General features: G+C 47.6%; 4 protein-coding genes across 4 annotated transcripts; all 4 read left to right on the top strand.

Moving 5' to 3' along the window:
* Positions 1–5: 5 nt before the first annotated feature.
* On the top strand, positions 6–1800 carry JR316_0000211 (NADH:ubiquinone oxidoreductase 49kD subunit; the record flags this gene model as incomplete). The annotated part of the gene is made up of 9 exons (XM_047886026.1): positions 6–237; positions 294–303; positions 358–436; positions 487–586; positions 642–755; positions 808–1199; positions 1253–1462; positions 1517–1605; positions 1671–1800. 9 exons carry the CDS (start codon positions 6–8, stop codon positions 1798–1800), a joined length of 1356 nt encoding a protein of 451 aa, XP_047753772.1.
* A 4998-nt stretch (positions 1801–6798) lies between these two features.
* JR316_0000210 (Protein NIF3-like protein) lies at positions 6799–8031 on the top strand (the record flags this gene model as incomplete). Its single annotated transcript, XM_047886025.1, has 7 exons — positions 6799–6879; positions 6937–6952; positions 7008–7056; positions 7119–7504; positions 7573–7703; positions 7764–7809; positions 7874–8031. The coding sequence occupies 7 exons, from the start codon at positions 6799–6801 to the stop codon at positions 8029–8031; spliced, it is 867 nt and encodes a 288-aa protein (XP_047753771.1).
* Positions 8032–11405: 3374 nt separating this feature from the next.
* On the top strand, positions 11406–15135 carry JR316_0000209 (uncharacterized protein; the record flags this gene model as incomplete). Its single annotated transcript, XM_047886024.1, has 4 exons — positions 11406–12245; positions 12356–12639; positions 12740–14147; positions 14455–15135. The coding sequence occupies 4 exons, from the start codon at positions 11406–11408 to the stop codon at positions 15133–15135; spliced, it is 3213 nt and encodes a 1070-aa protein (XP_047753770.1).
* Positions 15136–19892: 4757 nt separating this feature from the next.
* Positions 19893–22199, top strand: JR316_0000208 (Mevalonyl-coenzyme A hydratase sidH; the record flags this gene model as incomplete). Its single annotated transcript, XM_047886023.1, has 8 exons — positions 19893–20101; positions 20383–20439; positions 20591–20829; positions 20898–20932; positions 21003–21070; positions 21610–21811; positions 21920–21943; positions 22164–22199. The coding sequence occupies 8 exons, from the start codon at positions 19893–19895 to the stop codon at positions 22197–22199; spliced, it is 870 nt and encodes a 289-aa protein (XP_047753769.1).
* Between the last annotated feature and the right edge of the window lie 1573 nt (positions 22200–23772).

The raw sequence follows: 23772 nt of genomic DNA, 5'->3' as shown, positions 1-23772 counted from the left end.
CGACCATGGCCTCCACCTTGTTCCGCTCTTTGGCGCGCACAACGAGGGCTGCGCCAAAATCTCGTCTGCTTTCGCGAAATCTCTCATCTTCATCCGTTCTGCGACAGGCAGACCCAACTCTCGAGGAGGCCAGGAAGTCCGGGTTCGACTACCACACAGTGGAGGATCTTCATGGCATGACTGCTCATGAAATTTTGGCTGGACCACAAGAGGATACCAAAATGAGGCACTTTACAGGTTTGTGGTAAACTCTTTCAATCGTCCAAGTTGTCATATTGACCATAACACTGCAGTCAACTTTGGGTAAGGAACCGTCAACCACAAGTCATAGGCGATAGAATGATGATGCTTGCATAGACCCCAACATCCCGCTGCTCACGGTGTGCTCCGAATGATTCTTGAGTTGAATGGAGAAGAAATCTTGCGTGCGGATCCCGTAAGAGTGCTTCACAACAACTTCTTTCTCCGACTAAAGTTGGCCTATAGCACATTGGTCTCCTTCACCGTGGCACAGAGAAATTAATCGAATATAAGACGTATATCCAGGCCCTACCTTACTTTGATCGCTTGGACTACGTATCTATGAGTATGCTTGTGTTGTCTTTTCGAACCACACGCTTTCTCACCCAGACCCCATTTAGTGACCAATGAATTGTGCTATTCACTGGCCGTTGAAAAACTCCTCAATATCCAAGTTCCCGATAGAGCCCAATGGATTCGTGTCTTGTTTGGTGAAATTACTCGTATCCTGAATCGTGAGTCTTGTTTACAGCTGAAATACCTCTGATTTTCTGATGAAGTTACTAGACCTCATGGCCGTCCTTACCCACGTCATGGACGTCGGTGGTCTTACGCCTTTCCTTTGGGGTTTCGAAGAACGCGAGAAGCTCATGGAGTTTTATGAACGCGTTTCTGGAGCTCGTCTTCATGCTGCGTATGTTCGACCTGGTGGTGTCGCGTTTGACCTTCCCCACGGACTTCTTGATGATATCTTCAAGTGGGCCACCCAGTTCGGCAGCAGAATAGATGAGATTGAAGAAGTTGTTACTGGGAACCGTATCTGGAAAGAGCGAACTATCGGAATCGGGCCCGTGACAGCAAAGCAGGCCCTGGACTATAGTTTCAGTGGCGTCATGCTTAGAGGCAGTGGTGTTCCTTGGGACTTGCGCAAAGTTGCTCCCTATGACAAGTACGCTGAAGTTAGTAGCTTTTTTCCGTCTTTTTGTTGGTTCTCACTGATCCCAAAATTCAGGTCGAGTTTGACATCCCCGTCGGCAAGAACGGAGATTGCTACGATCGTTATCTATGCAGAGTGCAGGAAATGCGAGAGAGTCTTCGCATTATTGGCCAGTGTCTGAACAAGATGCCTACCGGTGCTATCAAGGTCGATGACCATAAACTTGTTCCTCCTCCCCGTGCCATGATGAAGGAAAGCATGGAGTCTTTGATTCATCACTTCAAAGTATGTGTTTACGTTGAGAGTGGCATATTTTACAGTCTAACATATGTCCCCTAGATCTTCAGCGAAGGTTACTCTGTGCCTGCTGGGGAAACCTACAGCGCCATTGAAGCTCCTAAGGGAGAAATGGCTGTATACCTGGTCTCGTACGTACTTAATTTCTGGTGTAGTCGCAATTCTAGTTGACCCACATTTTCTGATATCTACGCAGTGATGGCACAAACAGACCATACCGATGCAGCATTCGCGCCCCAGGATTTGCCCACCTTGCCGGTTCCGACTTCATGATGAGACGTACGTACCTTGTCGCTGTCATACCGACTTACCACATCCCGCTCTAACACCATTTTTAATAATGTAGATGTCAGACATTTTGCCTGCTTTCGTACACACGACGTGATTGAACTGACCGAACTTTGTTTCTCCTCCAACAGCACATGCTTGCAGATGCAGTTGCTATTATCGGTACCATGGTACGTCATCCGGTGTCCATGGAGTTGAATTAGGGATACTGAGATTTTTTTCCTTTCTCTGCGCTCTTACAGGATCTTGTGTTCGGGTATGTCATCTCTTTCAGGTGTTTTACGATGTGTCGGAACGCTTACGTGCTATTTGTCGGTTTTCAGTGAGGTTGATAGATAGACATTCTTCTCTGAATAGAAATGTTTTTGTCGTGGCTAGACCAAAATCGTTCTTTACCTTTCTCAACGTCGACAAGAATACCTGAGTCCTTTCCGGTTCATCCCGAATCGCCCACTATTTCACTCTTTCCGTCATGTAAGTTACTCTGTGGCGCCTTAGTCGGGATGTCATACGGCGGGTTACCTCGTCCTCATGGCCAGCAGCTGTGAAGTGGGTGAGCTTGTTAGTGCTTCCATATTCTTACTGGCTCGAAACATAATCGGTGATTGTCACAGAATTTCCCATCCTCCACGACTTCAAGATAGTTTGAAGCACAAGCAGTAGTAGTTGATGCCTGACAGATTAGCTGCAAAGTGGGGTTACTTACTTTTTGTAGATACCAAATTGCTCTCTTTTGCGAGTACCGAAAAGGCCGAACAAACGAATGGAATTCCGAAGGCTGTAGCTGACCATTCGTTTTTTTCCGCGGTGTTGCCATGAATTGTGTATAAATGTGGCTCCGACTTGCTGCACCTCTGACTTATGTGAATAGGAGGAAGATGAATGGGGATATTCAGAGATTGGAACTTGGAAGATATTCGATCTCGCCCTAGCTCGCACCTTCGAGTCGCGAGACATATCCCTCTAGACTTCACCGACGACGGCGCGAACCCGAGGGTCATTAATTGCGCCGAACAAAGCGGGGCCAATCATTGTTTCGGTGTTTTGAATGTACGCAAAACCGCTTTTTTCACGTTTCACAGGTCGATTCTTCAACTTCTGTGAATAGTGTTATTTCCACAAGTTGGCATGAACGGCTGGCTCAGTCATCGATGGTGTGTCGTACCGTGTATAACGGGGTCATCTATGTATTCTACTTTCACAAATATGGATAGATCGATCCCTGATTTTATTCTGTTTCCAACACCGCGTTTTGTGAACTTCGTCAACAAGATCAACGTTTCTGATGATCTTATTGACACACTCTGGGTTTTTTACCTTTCGCGTGAAGGCAAAGTGGTTCAGCTTCGATTTTTAACGCGCAGGCTGGGCGGTCGGTGCTGATTCCTGGGTTCTAATCAAGTAGCCTGTTCATTATGTCATTTTTGTGATATGTTTGTACAAAGGTGGTCCGACTTTTATGATCTACTGACTTCTCGACGACTACCCTAATCGTTATCGTCTCGTGTGACATAACTCCAGGCATCGGCTTATCAACGGCGACATCACGTACAATGCAAGAAGACGGAAGCACAGAAAACATAAAACAGAATTAGAGGTTGAAAAAACGCTAGAACATTTCAAAAGGGGGCACAGCACCTTCAACTTTGGCCCGAAGATTATGCTTGTCTCTGTTCTTCCGAGAATATGGCTTGCATGCCGTCTGCCACTTTGCAAACCTGAATTAATTGGTGGAAAAAAGGCACTTTTTTGTCCCCGGGATCCTTTACTTTATTTTTGCTGGACCGAATACTGTTAATATTTCTGTTGCTCGTTTCAGGCCGATTCTAAGTACATCAGGCATGCCTCAATTATTACGACAACTAAGGCGTCGACTACCCACGCGAGAACTATTTTCGAGGTGATTGAAGCCGCACGTCTTCGGCTTTTTATTTTTGTGATGGGTTGACCCAAGTAAAGGTTTGATAAATGATGAATGTGGATATGTATGTGATATGCTAAAACGTTTTGTTAGCATTTAGGGCATGTCTGGAACGATAATCTGGGATTCAGAGCCACTGACTCATGACTTTGACTTGTAGGAAATTCTAATCAAGAACTTCCAATTGGAAAAGGGAGAATCTAAATGACTTCGTCCGTCCGAGCCCTCTGTCCACGAGGTAGGCCTCACAGCGATCACTTTTCTAGGATTCTTTCCGTTGCGGGTGCGATTTCTCGGGCAGATGTACAGTGTTTGTCTACAATGATGAGAATAATGATAAATCCATCTTTGTGGTTCGTTCTGGTTTTAGATCTCGGTACACTTGACTGATGCGATGAAAACTCATTGCGCTCTGGAACAGATCGCGGACCAGCCCTTCTTCTACTGTCGTACTGGTTCAGCTCGCCACACCGATTGCTGGTACTTTGAACTTGGGGTAATTCTCATTCCGATGTTCCTGAACTGACATGTATACCTGCGGCCGCTTAAAGATCGATGTGTCGCAGTTATGTCAAAGAGACTTTTCTGACTTATTTTACCATGCTTCTAGGCTGGTTTAGAAGAAAAAAGGAAACGTGCTGTTTTACACGGTCAACTGGGAGCTGATTGATTGTAATTTTTGACCTTGTGAAGAATTCTGACTGAATTGGTTCTGGATCTTCGTGACCCTCTTATGCACGCGTCCACCCACTGGTTATACGAAGTGGTCGGTTACTCGGACCATGTTTGTGTAGTTTGCATGTGGACTGTTGAGCGCATTGATTATCCAGGCCGACTGCCGAGTCAGGATATCGAAATAGAGTTCAACTTGTTAATATCCCTACAAAATCGGCTTTGGCATCCACTTCACACATCTGCAAGGCAGGGTGACACTTCTACCTGTCCCTTCTGTCTGTCGCCTGTGAACTTGGTCTGCTAAAAATATGCGTTGGTTGTTATTAACATTGCTATTGGCTCGATACTGGGTATATGAACTCTCACCGATTTGTCGATCCTGCTGCGTGTCGAAGACCGACTATATGTCTCTTTGTGGAGCCAGCAAGTTAGATTCAGGGCGCCTAAGCTGTTGGTAATTTACAGTCGGCCGCCATTTAAAGGACTGCCGCTAATTCCTCGTCATGTATTTTGTTTGCATCCACCATTAAACATGATAGTAAGCGTCCTGCTGCGTGGAAATGCGCGGTCGGTCACTGGATCCTGATCCTGGGTGTGAGCGGAAAGTTAATTTGGCAGTTCGATTTATGGGGTTTTGTGATGAGGTGAGGGAACTCAGGTGGTGTCTTTTCTATGCGTACACTTGCATATAGACCGGGTGTTCTGGCGAGTCCGCCGGTCAATGACTGGATCGTGCTCGAGGCAGGTTATCATAGGTAGAATGGCGATTTCGCTCTACTTGAACCTGGATAATCTCCTTCTGGATCTCCATGCTGTACTTGCTTATTAGCTTTAGATTCATTGACTCTGCCAAAGCGCCATTAGGGAACTTCCCAATTGTAGTAGTAAATGGGCAGGCTAGAATTCGGGGAATGAACTGGGATGGATGTATACAATGCTCCTAATGCTCGATCGATGGGGTCCCACTCCGTGTCAAAAGTATTGCAGGAGTGAGGTCAGACACATTCTGACCTCAATTCAGATTCAAAGGACAGGTATATGCGTCATGAAATGACTGAAGTTAAAGAACCCCTGGTGGTAATTTGTTTTCCCATCTCCACACTCATTTGCCACGAGAAATCAAGATACCGGCGTGGTGTTTTTATAAAGAAAAATTTTACCTGAGCGAATGGAAATTCTTGTATATTCTTGACTTGCGATTACATCTAGTACGGTCGAACTTGCAATAGATAGTAACCTCGATAACCTACCACACCTGTCGGTGCTTAAGAGCAAGGTTGACTGGAATTGGAACTTCTCTCGAACACGAATTCAAAGGGAATCTATGCATTTGAACTTAATTCAGCCTTATTTGTCCTATTTTGAAGCAATTCTCTGCAATTCCATTTGTTGCCAACCCATGTTTCTATTAGTGAACTGAGAATGGCTTACGCAACACGCATATTCTACCGTATTTATCGCAGGAAAGCGAGTGAAGGCCCCTAATATCAAACAAGGAGGGTGATGGCTCTATTCCGAAGCTGTACACAAGGGGCACTGGATCAGCCATTGCTATTTTTTAAGAATATATGGATCAGTCAATACAACAAGGATCGTTGGAGTATGCCTTCTGAACTGTCCAGTTGTATGCGTTATATGGGTCAACCTGTATGCTGCCACATGCCCATTAGTACCGTGGCCCATTTAATCTAGTTTGCAAATTTTCACATCGACAACACCGCCCTTGTTAATCAAGAAAATGACATGAATTTGTTAATTGTTGGGGTAAGCTTTTTAACGGAGCCTACTGACAGACTGCAAGAAACCAACCAGAGTACACTACTCTTTAGCAGAATGCATTAGAATTATTCACGTCTAGACTAGGTCATTGCTCTGCAAAATCGTAACCACTTCCTCCGCCGCCATTCGCACGTTGTCGTTTCGTTATTGTTAACCATAATTTCTTGTATATCCCATTATGAGCTTTATAATTATCTTTGTACCTTTTTCTACTTCTGGCCTGCTTTTGACATCTGGGTGGCGCCCAACACTCTTCTCACAATGATCAGTTTTGATAGACATAAATTTGTGTAGCATGATGAATGTAATTATCTCACGATTGATGGATATACAATATTTCATATTGTTGGTATAAATGAATGAAAAGTACCTGGGTTAATTTTTTTTTCAACTTGCCTTGTTCATTGAAGCTGCAATTATGGCAAGTGGTTTGCAGGTACTGACGAACTGACCTTGACAGTGTAATGACTTGGGTGATTGCCGAAAAATTACCATAAACAGAATTGTAGGTGCCAGAGGTTTGCTCCGAGTCAGGGACCCCGGGATCCGCCACGCGACTGTGCCGATGGTGAGATCGCGTAATGCAGTGGTTGTTGGGTTTCCTCTCTTTCTTCTCCTCCCGAATTATTGTTCCATATACGCGCTGCCACTCAAACGAAGAATGTCGAGAACCTTGCTGAAGTCAGTTTGCAAAGCCATGGAGCGCATTGCTCCTCTAAGGCTCGCTGAAAAGTGGGATAATGTTAGACTGAGTCTCACGACAAAGTTTCATCTCGACGTCTAACGCGCCATTTTGCAGGTAGGATTGCTATTAGGTTTGTCAAGCTTCTTCAATATTCCAACGGGTAGATAACGCGTCTATCACAATAGAATCACCCATTGAGAAACAGAAACCTGGGAATGTACTTCTTACTATTGAGTATGCGTTCTCCAGTCTGGCATGCCGCAAAGTGAACTGAGATCAGCCAACGTTTTTGCTAGTTTAACTTCGGCTGTGCTCGCAGAAGCACTCACCCAAGATGCTTCGGTCATTGTATCTTATCATCCGACCATTTTCAGCGGACTTAAGTCCATGACGCTTTCAAATCCGCTGCAGAAGTCGCTACTTAGCTGTGCTGCGCAGGGCATATCAGTCTACTCTCCCCACACTTCTCTCGACTCTGTCTGGGGAGGCATCAATGACTGGCTGGCGGAAGGTTTGATGAAAGGAAAGGACGATGGCCAAATTCGCGCTCTGGTGGGTGAGAAGCTGAGCCCAGCTACCGGTGAAAGCGAAGGCGCAGAAGGGCGACTAATCACACTAAACGAGCCAATTGGGATGGATGTTCTGGAAAAGAGGATAAAATCCCATCTCAACCTTTCCAAAAGTTTGTTTCACATCTTCTGTAGACTTTCGTTCTTTGCTTATCGCGCTTTTTTGCCCTGCATCGTTTAGTTCAAGTGGGTTATCCTGCTGATGGATGTTCTTCTTCCACTGTACGCTCGATCGCTATTTGTGCTGGCTCTGGTGGATCAATGCTGTTAGGCAAGGAAGCGGATGTGTATTTTACAGGAGAGATGTCGCATGTATGAATTTTTGCTGTCTCGTGCACGCGACGCAGACTAAGCTCACAATCATGACCACAGCACGAGGTCCTAGCTGCAGTTGCTGCAGGAAAGCACGTCATTCTTTGTAAGTCGCTCACCTAAAAGTTATGTCATTATTACTCGCTGATCATAGCTCCTGTTCTTCGAAGGTGGCCACACCAACACCGAACGGGGCTATCTTCCGATCCTTGCCGCCAAATTACAGGCCGAACTTCGAGCTACCAACAGTGAGCCCAGGGATCATGGCATGGAGGAAGTCAGGGTGATAGTGAGCCAAAAGGATAAACACCCTCTCGAGATTGTTTAGAGACGAGCGTCCCGAAGTTGCCTATCCACATTTCTCCCGATAATTTGGTGTTTCCTCGCGCGCTGGGATAAGCGTAAGAGCTACCGAGACCAACTTGAACCTTTTCTCAGTGGCTCTACCTATCGAGTCTTCATTCTCAGCTGTTCTTAACCCTGAGTTTCCGAGAAATTTCTTATCTCTAGGGCATGGGGTTGTTGGGCAATGCTTTACACGACGATGGACAGACCAATGATGGTGTGGACCAGTACGACATCAACGTCGACGATTTGTTCCATGATCCGTCCGTTGGTCGCAGACATTAATGCCACGGAGCTTGAAAACGACAACAATGTCAATTGATAATAACACGTTTGCCATTTGCGACGGGTGCGACGGGTCCATCAAATCCAGGACGACCTGGTTTATTCCACCCAAACCTCTTCGGCTTGTATGAAGGTCCTGTGCATGGGTAGGTGAACCGCCTGCAGCAGATTTCGAAGTCTGTCGTCCCTTTGACGCCGATACAGTGTCCGCGACGTTGTTTTTTATGAAAAGAAGATCGAAATAAAGATACTAGGTCTCATAATCGCTCCGAAAGGGCAAAAACACAATTCCACAGCGAATTGTCGGCACGAAAGAAGCCATTTCCTTTGAGTATGCTGAGAAAAATTCACCCACGTCCTTCAACGATACTTCATTTCCCCGACAATTGTTGTAGAAGGTGCTGCTTCGCTGAAATGAATAGAAAGCTCCCAAGAATAAAATTTCCCAGGAGTCCGGCGCAGTGAGAAAAGAAAAGAACAGAGAGGCGAAGAGGAGCAAGAACGGAATCGTGGGCGTCGACGACGTATGGAACTACGTAGACAATTCATCATCGTCATGTGGGTCTTCGTGAAAGAAAATGAATGGTGGATCAACGGGTTCTCAGCGAGATATTCCATGCCTGCCTCGAGGACCGAGAATGAGAAAAGCTCCCAGAGCATCGTCACTATCATAGTCATAGTAAAGTGTCCTTGCGATGCATCTTCCTTTTCGGCCTCGCAGACATGCTGTTCACAGTTCCAGCATATGCATCGTAAAAGGGCAGGCAGAGAAGGTGGCGCGTATCCGCATTTTAATGAGGATATACCACCAGTTCTCTGGCTGACCCGCTCGGAGAACAGCGAGGGTTACAGATATACTGCAGGCAGGCACTTGAGAATTTTCCTGTCAGATGTTGGCTGCCTCGACGGGGCATAGAGCAGCGCGTGGACGAGCTAACCAGATGTCGAACGACTGTGATGATTGTGAACCACTTTGACAGTTAACACGAGCAGGGGCTCCAACATTTCGGAAAGAACAAAAGAGCAGATTCCAATCAGCTCCAGTAAGGCGCTCCTAGTACGAGCAAATATATCTTTTCTTAGATAGAAGAATTGACTGAGCGGCAGGAGTTATCGGACAAATCATCGCAAGCTCTGTAACGAGAAGAAGAAAGGAAGAGCGTTAACAAACAAGGTGTTAGAAGGACGACGTAGAACATCAGGGAGGCAAAGAAAGGAATTCAGGTAGTCGGCTTTCGCCGCGGTTGTGTAGTCAGTCGATGACAGCGTAGCGGTAGGCCCCGATATGCTTTCCCTTTTTTCAAGTGCATGTTAACGATAAGATTGCAACAAATGATGATAACGTTCGGTAGGGATGTAAGGCGACGTTGTGCACCCACGCAGTTCGTCCTCGGAACCCAGCTGAAATGTGGAAGTGCTATGTCCATGCTGAAGAGATAGTGCGCTGTGCCCGCTAAGACGAGGGCATTCTGGACATTGATTGCAGGCCCAGAAGCAAAGAGATACTGGTTCGTCGTCGGGAGAAAAGAGCTTCAACGCCGCCGTAAGATTCCAGAAGAAGCATGAAGTGCCTCTTTGCATTGTAGGCGTTGGTAGGAACAGCGAGGCAAGCGCCAACTCAAGAGCGTGGCCGAAGCCGAGTGGCATTAATGATACGCAAAACCCGAGACTTGCGGTGGCAAGGTAAGAGAAGAGAAGCCAAGAAAATGTTGGAGGATCAATGGCGATGTTGTGCTCGATGTGCCCAGGCCCGCGTCACTACGGCTATATCCAGAGGCTTTCCTAAATATACATAGGCTTTTCCAAATTGTCCAAGAGATTGACATTCTGGGACGGGCGTAAGGAGCCTCTAAGTTTAGAATCCAATCAGTTGAGAACCGTAAATTGGCGGGATCATAGAGCTTTGTCGCAGATGAAGCACATAACTGGTGTGCCGTTCGCATTATGTATACTGGATCCATGGACAATCGTTAGTCGGAGACTGTATGCGTCATCGGTCATTTGGTTACTGGGAAGGGGCTCGATGACAGACTTGAGCTAGGCAATGGACCGACCATGATGGACCTCTACGGACTCCGTGCAAAAGACCTTGCAAGCTTGCCGAGGAACACTCATGAACGCTTTGCCCCCTTTTGGCATGAAGTTTCTAGCTTATCTCCTTCATTACGAGGCAAGAAATGGTAAGAATGATTATTCATAAAGGCCGACACCTACTTACTGTGGATATTCAGCAGCATCCGAAGGGCGAAAGAGAGGACATTCGGACCGGACGTTCCATGGTAAAAAAATTTGATCCCTCTGCCTGCGGCTGCATTCGAAATTGGGCAAAAGGAGACTGGAGTGTGCAAATGGACTCCACGCAGGCTACCAGGGTACTCGAAGTTGTCCCGGGTTCGAGTAATTCACGGCGCCTGGTTGCTAGCGTTTTGTTGTTGTTTGAGCTCCACACTCCAACGTCGTCAACGCCAGGTTACTATAAACCTTCATTTTAATCAACAAGACAATAGAAAAATCTCACTATTTTCGGATGTGGGCGTCCGTATTCCGATATAAGGCAAATACAAGCCAAGAAATATACATAGATTACAGATAGTAGCCTAGGAGGTCCGGAGCAAGTGGTGTTGACGCCATCGTCCGAGTCTCTTTGGGTTAGGCCGGGAGACCCAGAGACCCAAGACCGGTTCAGTTCGAATTCGAATTTATGCGGGTCGTTATCCAGAGTTACCAAGCGGCAGAGATTTGATTTTCTATGACGGTGTGGAATGGAACACAAGGTTCAAGGTTTTTGTTCCGTTCGTTACTCTGAATTGAAAAACGCGAGTGATAGGATTATCTCGATCACGTGATATTTTGCAACGCGTTCACTGTTGATCGTCGACCACCGTTCCAACTTGAGCTTGAACGTCGACCAGCGACTACCCCTTTGCACTTGTTGCCTCAAGGACTGTCTCTAAACCATATCTCTACATCAAAGGACACTCAGACAGTGGAAATTACGCAATAATCTACGTTCAACACACACATACGCAATCACGCCACAGACCCAAGGGCACAGAAAATCGAAATCTAACGATGCCACAGCGCAACGCTCAAACTCCCAAAAATGAGCTCAGCATGAGACATCTCCCCGACATCTCGGACGCGTCCTTCTCCTTCCAAATCCCGGGTTCGGCGCCGTACGACAACCTTCTCGCAGAAACTGACCAGGACTTCTTTCGTGGTGTCGATGTGTCTTCTCTATCACCCAGCAAACCGCTCACACGTCGCCGTGGTGATGGACTGTTGACGATCGGTCAGCTTACGCCTAGATCGACTGTCGAGACGCGGTCGCGGACGAGGGCACAGCAGCAGCAACAACAACAGCAACAACAAAGTATGGTTTCTACATCTGCATTTGCCTTTCCCTCGCCTTCATCTCCGAATCTGTTGGCCGCTGAACAGGAATCTGGTTTCCTAACTCCAGCTCCAGCTCCAGACACGGACGCGATGTCGCCACAGAAGTCAAAGCCAGCCACCCGTGCCCAGCGCCGTCGAGAAGGGAACAGCCTCGCAATTGGAATGGGTGGAGCCCTACCGAGGCCGAGACAGAGGCAGGCCACGCCTTCCTCGAACCTCGCACCACCTACACCGCCATCCCCATTACCACCACTTCCTCCGCCCGCTGAACGGCCGTCCGTTAGTAGTGCGCGTTCCGGGGGCACGTGTGCGGAGGTAGATCATCATATGGATGAACATCTACCCGCGCAGATATCATCAGCATCCAGTGCGGGCTCGGAGCAACAGCAGCACACCACGCCAGATTTCGCGGGTTCTGGTTTACCGAATGGGAATAGTAGGACAACGCTTGAGAAAAAGGAGAGCTATTTCAATGATGAAGACGAGACGCGGGGGAAACATACGAGGAACAAGCATGTATGTCATCCCGTCATCTCCCTTTTGCTTCTGTGCCTGAGCTGCCTTACTGATTTATTGACTTATTTCGGTTTTTTTTTGACACCGCGTACATCTTTTGTGTGTAATAGCATCTTTACGAGGGGGAGATAATCAAGAAGAAGGCGATAACTAAAACCACGGAGAAAACGTCCCGTGTGCTTGCTCCTGCTGCAGCTACAGCTGTCATACCATCGACGAAACCAAACTCTATTATTCCCCCGCATCAGCCTTCGTCCATTATATCCAAAGAACCTGATGCAGAAGATGAAGACGCGTCAATGGCGGAAACAACCATGTCCTCTGAAAACCCGGCCGAGGGCGTTGCAGCCGCACGCCTAGTCCAGTACAGCCAAAAGCTTATCAGCTCCTTCGGGTACGCGTTCTCTTTTCCCTTTTATGAAAACAAAGGCAAACCATAATGACGGCATCTTTTTTTTTTTTTTTTTCCTCCTTTGTTTGGTCGGTCGATTTAGCCCGTTCAGCTTTGATAAAGCTGTTCCGATTCCTAAAGCTAACGCTAATGTGAATGTTAATGTGAATGCAAACGAGGAGGCGCATCACCAAACAAAGCGGGTTACTTTACCCCGGGATCCAGGTCCCGAGATAGGGACAGGCACGGTCAAAACCGAAACCGAAACCGACACCGAAACAGGAAAGGGAGCCTTTGAGCACCTGCACCTAAACCGGGACCCACAGGATCACGTTCACACACACACCCACCACACCCACGACCACGACCATGATGACCACGACAAGCCTTTGACGGTGTCACAGCTGTCCCCACGGAAGAGATGTGATGCAGAGATGAATTCGAATTCGAATTCGAATCCGACTCCCACCCCACCGGGTAATGTACCGATCTCGCCTCTGCGGTCGTCTAGCAAGAGGCCGGCGCCTTTTTACGCTGAGGGAGATGAATCCGAATCCGAATCCGCATCCGAAGCACGACGCAAGAAAAGTAGGGCCGATGGGACGGATGTGCATGGTTTCGGGGTGGCTGGGTCCAGGAAGGCTAGTGCTAGTGCATCTGCGGCTACGTCTACGTCTGCGTCTGCGTCAGAGCAAGAACGAGAACAAGAAGAAGAGAGCTCGGAGATGAACGTCGATGACGGTGCTAATGAAGGTGGAAATGAAAACGGGGATCATGCGCGCGCACGAAGACAAACGCAAACGCACCCCGTTTCGACTGCGGCGATTTCTGTCAGAGCTGGTTCAGGTTCCGGGGCTTCGAGACGCACGTCGTCGGCTGTTAATGTGATAGGTATAGGTATAGGTATAGGTGGCAGAGGGATCAGCAAGGCGAAAACAAAGACAAAGGAAAAGGCAGTGGAAAAGGCAAAAATACAGGCAAAGGCAGATGCGAAGACAAGGGCGATTGACGGGAGGAGGAGGGGAGATACCCGACGTGCAGCTGTACCAGCACCACCGGCGTTTAACCCCAGAAGCGGGGGTGACGCGGGAATGGGAATGGGAATGGACGACGGCATTTGCCAGGAATCGAAATTGACATCAACATCGTCATCGTCATCGTCGAAGAAGACTTCATCGAACCCAGGGACAGGGTCAGGGACGGAGCCAGCAGCAGTTCTAGCGTCCCGGACGACGGAAACGTCAAAGTCAAAGTCAAGTTGGTCGAATAACGCTAGCAGCGCGCAGTCACAGTTGCAGAGTTCGCAGAGTTCACAGAGTTCTCGGCAATGCGCAGGAATTAGTGAGCGTATGATCGAGCCGGTTAATTCGTTAGCGTCTTTCAATGATGAGAAGGACAATGGCAAGGAGAAGAGTATGGATAAGGATAAGGGGAAAGGCAAGATGTCGACTTTGGCTTCGACTTTGGATGCAGGGCGTACTGCTGCTGCTGCTGCACCTGCTGTCAAACCGGTACGTCTATGTACTTTTACTTTAATTTTTTTTTTTCGGTTTCGGTTTCGGGTTTTTGTTGGTTTTTTTTTGTGTTCGCGTATCGGGCTTCTTTTTCGCTGCCTATCTGTTTATTCTATTCTGCCTGCCTGCAGGCGTCAACATCGCAATATTGCACATCGCGTGCTTTCACGATCAATTCTCCTTTTATTCAAAAAATCTGTCCTTGTTCTTCTAACAAAACCAAAACCGAAACCACAAAATCTATATTCTATATCTAAAATCCAAAAACTAAAACTAAACTAAAACTAAAATTTGTCATGTGCAGGAATTCCATATTCCGAATATCCCGCCGTCTACGCACGCGTACACGAGTTTGACGCGTCCGGTGGAATTTCAGTTTGGCACGGAGGCGCGCGCAAGCGCAAGGAATGGGTCGCGTAGAGGTGGACATGGTGAAAAAGACGCGACGAGCAGCTCCGAATCGCAACCGCAACCACAACCACCATTACGGACGCGCTCACGAACAGACTCGCACGTGCACGTGCACTCGCAATCCCAGTCCCAGTCAACCTCAACCTCGACCTCAACCTCCCAATCGCGGTCAACGTCGCGCTCGCAGACGGAGAGGGCTAGACCGGAACGCAAGCCAATACCCGACTTCAAATCTTTACATGCAGCACAAGAAGCGAAGCTTGCGCTACGCAGGAAGGAGAATGTGCATCCGACCATCCCGATCCCGATCCGGTGGGAAACGGACGTGCGGGCACGCGAGCGCGAGCGGTTTGATGCGATGGTGAAGGAGAAGGAGAGGGAGAGGGAAAGGGAGGAGGAGGCGCGGAGGAGGGCGAGGGAGGAGGAGGAGGAGAGGGAGGTTAGGGAGATGAGGAGGAGGGCGGTGCCGAAGGCTAGGGAGGTGCCGGAGTGGTATAAGGATGCGCCGAAGAAGGGGAATGGGGGGAAAGGGAAGGAAAATGTGAATGTGAATGTGGATGGTGCGGATGGGTAGGGTGGTGGAGTGTGCCGGATTTCCGGATTTTGGAGGTGATTGGATGGTGGGGTTGGGGTGGAGTGCGTTTTTTTGGTGTGATTTTGGACAGAAAGAGGCAAAAGGATAATTGGGAACGTGTATGTAAATTAACTCATGAACAAAGGCGAGGCGTGTTTTTCTCGTGCGTGATTTTGATACCCCACTTACCGGTACCTTCAGTATGTGGACTATGTGGAGATTATAGGATCGGTTAGCCTGCCTGCCTGCCTCCCCTTTTTCTTCTATCTATCCGCCGGCCCATGACCCACGATTCAGAGCGCGTTTATTTGCGCTGTGTATGTATATGCTATACTGTCAATCTACGATATCATTATCATTACCATTACACATCCATGTACATGTATGTGACTTTTTTTCTTGCTCAACTTTTGGGTTTAATCTACGTCTATGACTATGTCCGAAAATGGTCAAAAAGTTGAAAGTCGAAAGTCGCAAGGTGAAAGTTTGTCAATCTTTTGAGATGGGAAAGTTTCCTCCAACTCTTCGCGCGTTCCTTCCCTTCCTTTTCCTTCTTTTCGGAATCCAAGGTCCAAGGTCCAAGGCACCTGGACATGCTACATACTACATCATCATCATCATGTGTATCTGCTATCAATGGGTGCTTGTCAGGGAAGTCACAAAGTGTCAAAATTTGCTTTGTCTTTGTTCTTTTCACAGTTTCGGCTAGCTAGAAGTCTGGATGAGTACCACCAGTAGTAGTACTAGTAATAGACTCAGCACAAACACGAGCACGAGCACGAGCACGAGCAGTGAGTATGCCTCGTGAGCACGCTAAATTCGCGTTTATGTTTGGATTACTATTGCCGCAATCCCCGATGGCTTGTAAGGACGACGCGGCATGCCGCGCGTCGCGAAAAGGAAATAAAACAAAATTGGAAGAATGACTGAAGTCTGAAAGACTGAAAGGCGGCTAAAGAGCTTGAAGAATTGGAGAAACCCGTTAAGCAAAGGCTTGGAACGATAAATCGTTAAATTTGTTCCCGGTCACTTCGGATTTTTGGGGTAGTGCGAAGGGGTAACTAATGGGCATTGGGCAATGGGCATCCGGCAATGCAAATGCGACTGTTGTGGGGCGCCAGCGGCAGCGACAGCGTCGGCGTCAAATCTTTGTGTGTAGGTACACTAATAGCACCAGGGCGTCAGTGTCATTTCTCATTTCCTGATTGGATGTTGAACGTTGCTTTTTTACATTGTACAATCAAAAGCGCGTCTTTTGATTGACGCCTTTCATTGAATTGTACTTTTTTGTTGTTCGTTTCGTTATGTAAATGTATTAGGTTCAAGGCGCGTCTAGCCTCTATCGCATAAATTACACAGCATGTAACTTAGCACTAGGCCCATGCCAAAAGCACTTACAGGCGTATTGAGATCGCGGACAGCGCGAGCCCTTTCAAACTCAGGGCACCGGACGCGTACCCCTTTGATTTGACGGTGTACATACATACATACGTATACGCCTACGCCCGTAGATACAACCGAGAGGCCATTTATCTTAATTGCGCAAAAGCTAACCAGTGTACAGTCTCACGACGACCCCACAATACAAAGACGACCCTGTTAACCTAATCTGCGGACGATGATGGGGGACGACCATCGACAAAGCCCTCAAAGCGACAGGTGAGATTTAAATTGGACGTATGAATTCGGGTAAATTTATCTATAACAACAACACTGGCGTCATTGGGACCTGTTTGAGATCGAACGCACACTCGGTATACATACATACCCCCTTCCTTTGACGAATCACGATCGACAAGATGACGGGATATTCTGGCAAGTTTTTGGCATAACGTAATTGTATTTTTTTTTTCTGTAATTTTTTTTGGGCGGTGGGTGTGTTCACGCGGGGAGGGAGAGAGAGATCAACGTGTCGTTGTCGGATGTTCCTATGACCAGGCCGCGTTTTTTTGTTGCTTCTGGACGGGGCCGCTGCGCCGGGATGATGGGATGGGCTATAAACGCAGTGAAGGGATCTGGTGGATTGGGGGTCTAGCCGCATTTAGCAACCGAACCAGCTCGGCTTCCCGATCGCGGTGCGGTTCCTGATTGGGACTAGACAAGGACGACACTTGCGGGATGTGATTTGAGATTTGTGGACTTGTCTCTTTTCAACGATAAACCCAAAGTCCAATATCCCAAAATCGTTTTTGTCATATCAACGGCTAGAGCGGAATCCACGGGACCCAAACTTGCGACGCTGCCACCTTTTTGCGAAAACGCCACTCAATTTTCGTTTCTTTTTTTTTTATTTGAGAGAGAAACGCCTGGCCTTGTTTCTCCCATAAAAGGCCCTTGCTTTTGCTCCTTCCACTCTCTCCATCCCCCCAGCCCAATCATCCAAGCGCTAGCTACATCCAGCAGCTAATCAGCTCAACCAACCACAGCTACCACTACCACTAACAACACAATGCATTCCGTCGCTGCCACCTCCACCTCCGCGTCTACATCCCAGACCGTCTCTCACCACACACAGACGAGCTCGTGTGTCAACCACAGCTCGCCCCAGTGCTGCCACTGCGGCTGGCGCGGCTCCCACTCCCCCAACTGCCCCTTCAAGTAAATGCTTTGTTCTCCCTCATCGGTACGTCTCTTGTCTCTGTCTCTTGGGCGCTTCGGGTCCCTTGCTCACGTCGTGTCGTGTCTTGTCTTTAGCATTGTGCGTTATGCATTTACCCATCCACACACCCGCACCCACACCCGCACCTGCACCCACCACCACCACCACCACCACCACCACCACCACGCCATAACATATCTTACCATATCTTACCATACCATACCATTCGTCATTCGTCTTGCTCAGTCCAGTTCTTCCCTATCGCTTTCGCTATCGTTTCCACATCCCTGTTCCATGTTCCATGTTCCATATTCAATGCTCAAGCTCAAGCCCAAGCCAAACTTCCAAGTCCAACTTCAACTTCAAGCTTCAAGTATCGACTCTCAACAACTCTCAAGTTTCTCATTTCTTCTTCTTTTCCTTTTTCTCCCGATCGATATCCACTATAATACTGCAACACACGCACCCGCCGTCGCACGCGCGCTCTCACCCGATTATCATACGTTTCTCCCCCCCTGTGTTTTCTTCTCCCTTTTTTTAGCCGACGCGGGTTAGTTTGCTATTTATTATATTCGCAGAGAGGAGGGTTGGGGTGGGGTGGGGAGTGGAGTGGAAGGAGGGCGTTGAAGCGAATTGTTGTACCACACGCACACAGCTGTTTGTATGAATGAATGAAGGAGGAGGAGGAGGAGGGGAGGGGAGGGGAGAATAATAAATGTCATACCAATCATCTTGTATATGTACCGACTAGTAACATGATTGCATCCTTGTTTATTGTTATCTTTCCTCGGTGTGAATCGTTCGGGCTTGTGCTCTTGCTCTGGGTTATCTGAATCTGCAGTTTCGCGTTTGAGTTTTTTTGGTGAAGTAGCGTGGGGCGCAGGTGAAGACGCGCATGCGCATGCATGCGCGCACGCTGACACTTTCGTGCACTTTTGGAATTTCGTAGTCGCGGTCTTGATCGTCTTAAACTACGACTCGTGAGGCATGCTGAGAAACAAACCTATTTATCATTGATGACGATTACAAGAAATCGCATTCAATTCTTTTCAAATTATATCTTTTCGTTTTGATTTAATACATTATTTTCGTGACCTCGGGTTCATGATCCTGGCCCCTGGGTCGGACGCAGAACATAACATGAATTCGAACGTCTACCAATACGTTGGTCTTTCCCCGCACATCGTGTTCAAGTCCGTGCAGGGCCCGTCCTCGGAGGCGGAGCTCGGACGACGAGCGGATTGAAACGAGTTGCTTTTAAGAACAGGAATAAGACAAACGAACATCGACACGCGCGACGATCCCTTAAGTTCTTCTTTAAGTTCTTCTTGCCTTCTTTCCAGGTTCAGGAGGGGTTCAGGTGCCAGGTGCCAGGTGGTTCAGGAAACAGGACACCCAACCGTCTTCTAGTGGCCCAGGACCCAAATTACAGTGTGCAAATTGCAATTTCCGAAGGGCCCAGGGGACCCTGGCCATGGGTCCTGAGTGACGAATTTCGAAGTTCGAACGGATTCCGGAGCCGAACTCAGATATATCACGGCATCTCCTCATCTCCTGGCCAAAGTCAAACCCTCACTGCCTCGCTTGCTTACCTTCCTTATTCTTTTTGCTTATTGAGTTGAAGTAGTGTTATCACTCCACAACTCGTTGTTGTGGGGTTGATGTGGGGTAGTTCGCCTCGCCTCGCCTCATCTTGCTCCAAGTCTGCTGTTGTTCGATGAACTTGGAATGGAATGGAATGGAGCGAGCGCTCCGTACCATGAACTCCTTTTCCCAGAGCATGCCGAATGCCGAATACCAAATGTAACGTACTTTTCTTGATTGCCGACGGGAGTTGCCGTGTGCCGACTGCTGTATATCGCCTCTATGAATGATGACAAAGATGATCGAACAGTGATGTCGGGTTTAGTAAAACCCGGTATGCCGGCCCAAGTCGCGTAGAGTGTCTATTAACATTAACTATTCCCCCGCATTTCTAGAAGGCTTTCCCCACATCGTATGTTTTTCGTGGAGAACATACTCTGAATCTTTGAGCTAGGATAACACTAACTAAACTGCGTACACTACACCTCTACCCACACCCGTCAAACCCACCACCACCCGTCCCAACCACCACCACCACCAGCCACCGCCGCCGCCACCACCACCACCAAGCACAATGCCCACCAAGCCAAGCCCTACCGTAACCCGCAAGCAGAAGCTCCAACCACCAGCACATTCGCACGAAATCAACGTCTCGATCCTCGAAAACAACCGCGTGCTGCTCGTGAGCTTTAACCGCCCCAAGGCGCTCAATGCCATGACGCCGCAGATGGCGGACGATCTGAAGAGGGTGTTGGATTGGTTTGAGGAGGAGCCGGAGTTGTGGTGAGTTTGGTTTACTTTTCTGGTACCCCCCTGAATCACTATTGAGCCAAGCGCCGCGCCTCGCGCGCGTTGCTTCGTTCGAGTTCGTTCATCTTGATATTCGTCTTCGTCATTGTCTTTTTGTCGTTCATTTTCGCTGTCACGCTATCCTTCGAGAGAAGGCGCGCTGCGACGCGACTCGTTTAATCCACCTTCGTGTATATGCACGCCTTCACCGATTTATTGTTATTCATTTATGATCTGCGGTTTACTTATAATGATGCTATGATATCATACTATAGGGTCGTCATAGTGACTGGAGAAGGCCGGCTCTTCTGCGCAGGCGCCGACTTGAAAGCGTACGTCTTCCCTTTTAACCAACCCATCCAAAAAAAAAAATATATATAACAAAAACAACGGTGACGCGTTTATTAACCAACCTCTTTTTTTCTTTTCATTTCCCTTCACTCTCTTCATTTATGCTTTCTACTCCAAAACCACGAACCATAGATGGAACACCGACCAGCAAAACGGCAAGACCTCCGAACAAGAGGGCGTCATCGCGCTCGTGCACGGTTTCGGCTCCATCTCGCGCCGACAGTCCAACAAGCCCATTATCGCAGCCGTCAACGGCGGCGCGTACGGCGGTGGGCTGGAGATGGTGCTTAATTGCGATATTGTGCTTGCGAGTGAGGGCGCCAAGTTTGCGTTGCCGGAGGTTAAGCGCGGGGTTGTTGCGATTCAGGGCGGTATGTGTTTTTTCTTTTCTTTTTTTTGTGCAGGTGCTGTGTTTGTGTTTACTATGCCTTTTGTGCAGGTATACCCCGCCTAGCTCAAATTGCAGGACACCAGGTACGTTATCATTAATTATATATACAGTACACTCACGCTCACGATTTGTGGACTACGAACCACCCGTCAGCTGGCCTCGGAACTGCTCCTGTTGGGCAAGACAATAGATGCCTCTGAGGCGCAGAGTCGTTTCGGGTTGTAAGTCCCTTATCTCCTTGATTTTCTTTTGATTTGTATGTGTTATAGATATCCTATTTATTCTGTTCTGTTCCTATCTCTGTTTTTTCTGTTGTCTCTATCTCGCTATCTATTTCGCGCGTTCGGGGGTTTAATACGTCATTATGTGCATCCGGCGCTGGTCATGGGTTACTTTGTATTTTATTTTGTGTTGCTGTTGCTGTGATGTCGTTGTTCTGTTGCCGTTGATATTTTGTTGACGTTGATGATGATGTTTCTGCTTATCGTATATCATTTTATCTATATTTCTTATTCTTTATTCCTTTCTATACACTCTGCGTGCCCATCATTCGTTCGCATCGAATTTGTTGCCACCGATCATGATTTTTATTTTTATTTTTATTTATTTTGATTCAACAATTTCCCTCTTGCCTTCCATTCCATTTATCCTCTCATTTACTCCTCATTAATCTCCCCCGCGGGACATCGCGCGCTGATCCACAAATATCTTTTGGTTTTATTATTTTTATTACTATCTGACCTTTATCCGATTGAAACAGCGTCAACAAAATTGTCCCACCATCCGAATTAATCCCTGCCGCCATCGACATAGCGCAGCAGATCATCGCAAACTCGCCGGACGCGGTACAGTCGACGAAGCATGGGCTCCTCCTCGCGCAGCATATGAACGTCTCCGAGAGCTTTTTGACGCACACATGGAGCGCCCATAGTAAGCGCGTATATAAGGGGGATAACATCAAAGTGCGTACAGCTTCAACAACGCTTTATTTATATAGGCGTTTATGATTGGTTATGCTGGTATGACTGAGCGCTGATTTTTGTGTCATTTTTGCTTTATTTTATTTGTAGGAGGGGTTGAAAGCGTTTGCGGAGGTGAGTGTTCCGAGTAGGAGGATTATTTCTGCTTACTACATACACACCACGACATCATCCGAAGAGCGGTTTCTTGGAGAGTGCCATCTTTGAGATGTTGTCTCATGTCTATGCAACCCTACCACGACATCCCTTGTCTTGTCTCGTTTATTCTTTTCATTCAACGTATACATGAACTGCAGCTGACCGATTTTATTTTTTAAAATTTGGAATTTGTTAGAAACGCACACCTGTTTGGACGAGTCCCAAGCTCTGAAGACCACGGCGGCTACAACGACGGCAATCTATTTTCTACCTCTGTAGTTTTTGGATATTGATTGATCTGGGTAAATACAATTTAAGTATATATTTGGAATGCCGAGCGGGGGCGTTCAAGGGGCGAAGACGAAGGCGAAGATAAGGAACGGACGGATGTACGTTGTATGTAAACCTTCTTAGGTACCTGCGTTATGATGATGATGTATGATGATGATGATTTCTGAACGCCTAGTGATGCGTCTATTTATAGCTCACGTTCCTTGATTAACACCTCAGAAAGTAGTATTTATGTGCTTTATAAGGATAGTGCTCTCCGGTGTACAGGTATCGGAATGAAGTTTGAACGACTCACGAGAAAAAAGCATGTTTTTGGCTTTAATTCCCTTCCTGCTTCTTCTTCTTCCATGCTCTGCAGAATTTGATAAAAGAAAAGAAGGAAGGGTTATCAATTATTCCGTGAAAGCTGGGCTATGTCTGTTCATTTCACAGTGACATCGCATACACAGATTGGTAGTGGTCGGTCTGCAGGGATTTTTGGATCAGTGGGCTTACGCAGGTGACGATTATCGCGGTACTCCCGGTCTTCACGACGGTTCTGAATTCTTGGTGCGGGAAGCCGTTGTCACTGCCGCTGACTTTTTGCTGAGCGGCTGAAAAGCCAAGTCGGTAAATGTTTGACTTGACTCATGAAAGGAACATCAAGGCAATTATGATTGTGGGCTTTAGGGCTGATCGGCCGAGAAATATCATTGAGATGATGTGAGATGATGTAAAACCTACAAAATGCGGGGTATGATTACTACACTATACCCATACCTATACCGTGGAATAAACCGAAACGATAACGAAGTCTAGGAACCGCGAAATTCATTCCGGTAGATGGGATGAAGCAGGCGACGACTCGTGTCGGATTATGTATTACGACAGGCTATTAGCTGTTAACATGCGTCAGGCTTTTTATGGCTCTGTTACCCACACCCACCCACACTCAAATCGGCATCTACGCTTTCGCTTATAATCTCCTCTGATCCTGATCATGATCATGATCAAGTGAGAGGGTCCCTGACATTCAAATTATCCGGGGTATGTGATCCATGGAAACGTTCAAGGGCTCGCATGCGATGATATGAAAGCCGTGAATGAAGAAACCCGAAATTCTTTTTTTTTAGTTATCAGAACAGCGTTCGTTGAGAACCCGATAGGCAACAAATTCGTTGTAAGCCTCGTTCACGGATTCGTGGGCGATTCGGTGATCATGGGACACGTCCCTGGCCTTGGAACCATTCCTGATTTGATCGCTACGCTGCTCGCTACTCGCTACAACGCCTACTTACAACGCATCTAAGCTCAGCACCATTCAAAGCCCTTCAATTCGAAGCTCAAATTTTTCCGCTCTGCACGCGTTGAACTCCTAGTGGTGAGAAGTCCGAGCAAAGGAAGGCCTTTTCAACACGGCACACCGAACCGCTACCGTACCCTTACGCTCGTTTTTCTCGTTAATTTCTTCTTTGTCGTTCTGGTGCTTTGCGTGTCAGCTCGATGTGACCGGGCCTAGTTCAGTTGTATAACCG

Source organism: Psilocybe cubensis, chromosome 1 (genome assembly GCF_017499595.1).
Source record: "Psilocybe cubensis strain MGC-MH-2018 chromosome 1, whole genome shotgun sequence".
Lineage (NCBI taxonomy): Eukaryota > Fungi > Basidiomycota > Agaricomycetes > Agaricales > Agrocybaceae > Psilocybe > Psilocybe cubensis.
Note: the sequence above shows the minus strand (reverse complement) of the source record. Positions and strands in the feature narration are given on the sequence as shown.